This window comes from Pygoscelis adeliae, unplaced genomic scaffold, assembly GCF_000699105.1.
Source record: "Pygoscelis adeliae isolate BGI_AS28 unplaced genomic scaffold, ASM69910v1 Scaffold216, whole genome shotgun sequence".
NCBI lineage: Eukaryota > Metazoa > Chordata > Aves > Sphenisciformes > Spheniscidae > Pygoscelis > Pygoscelis adeliae.
In genome coordinates this window covers 2,694,732-2,695,476 of record NW_008825073.1, presented here as the reverse complement: position 1 = coordinate 2,695,476, position 745 = coordinate 2,694,732, and the positions used below count along the sequence as shown (strand labels likewise).

Here is a 745-nt window from a genome sequence, read left to right as displayed (position 1 = left end):
CGCCATCTTGGAAGGGGCACCGTCACGTGGCGGGCGGAGGAGGAAATGGAGGGAGCGGCCGGCAGAGACTTCCGGCCGCCGCGCGCGGGGGCCGCTGGGAGATGTAGTCCTCCCGCGCAAAACGGGCCCTCCGTCCCGCCAAAAGGGGAGAAACTTCTCGGCAGGCCTGTCTGTTGTAGCTTCATTCTTCGTGCGGGCTCACAGAGACCTCTCTGTACAATCCTTCCGTAAAGCACGCGGAGACCTCCAGTCTGCTCCTGTTCTGGCTGGCTCTTCACAAAACACTTGTGTGAAAAGCAACCACCCCCGCCCTGGCCTCACCCCCGCGGCCCGCCATGGCCGCTGCCGAGCGCCAGGCTTTCCCTCTGTCCTGGCTCTGTTCCCTGCGGCCCCTGTTGGCCCATTCCTCCAGCCCGGCTCGGTCTTTCTGACAGGCGGCTGGTGAGCAGGTCATACCGACGGCCTGTCCAGGCCGATGTCATGTATGCCACATGCAGAGTTCGTCACCTCCGCCGCGTCACCGACGAAGGTGTGAGGCAGGAGGATCCACCCCCCTGATACTCCACTTCTCACAGGCAGCCAGCGTGACCCATCAACCCCTCTCTCAGCCTGATCATCCACCCAGTTCCTTGCCCATCTGGTTTTCTGCTGATCCAGAGAACGAGCCCCTAACCTGGATACAGGAATATTGTGGGAAACAGCGGTGAACGCACACAAGCTCCTAGCATCGATCAGTATAAGCTTT

The 745-nt window shown here is 61.5% G+C and overlaps 1 protein-coding gene across 1 annotated transcript in view; it reads right to left on the bottom strand.

Annotated features, from left to right (window-relative positions):
* The window catches only part of CHM (choroideremia (Rab escort protein 1)), a 73,560-nt gene extending 73,106 nt beyond the window's left edge, over positions 1-454 (bottom strand). Inside the window, exon 1 of the mRNA XM_009326651.1 lies at positions 322-454. Coding sequence (XP_009324926.1) covers positions 322-454 — 133 coding nt within the window. The remainder of the gene's footprint in view (positions 1-321) is intronic.
* Positions 455-745: the final 291 nt, after the last annotated feature.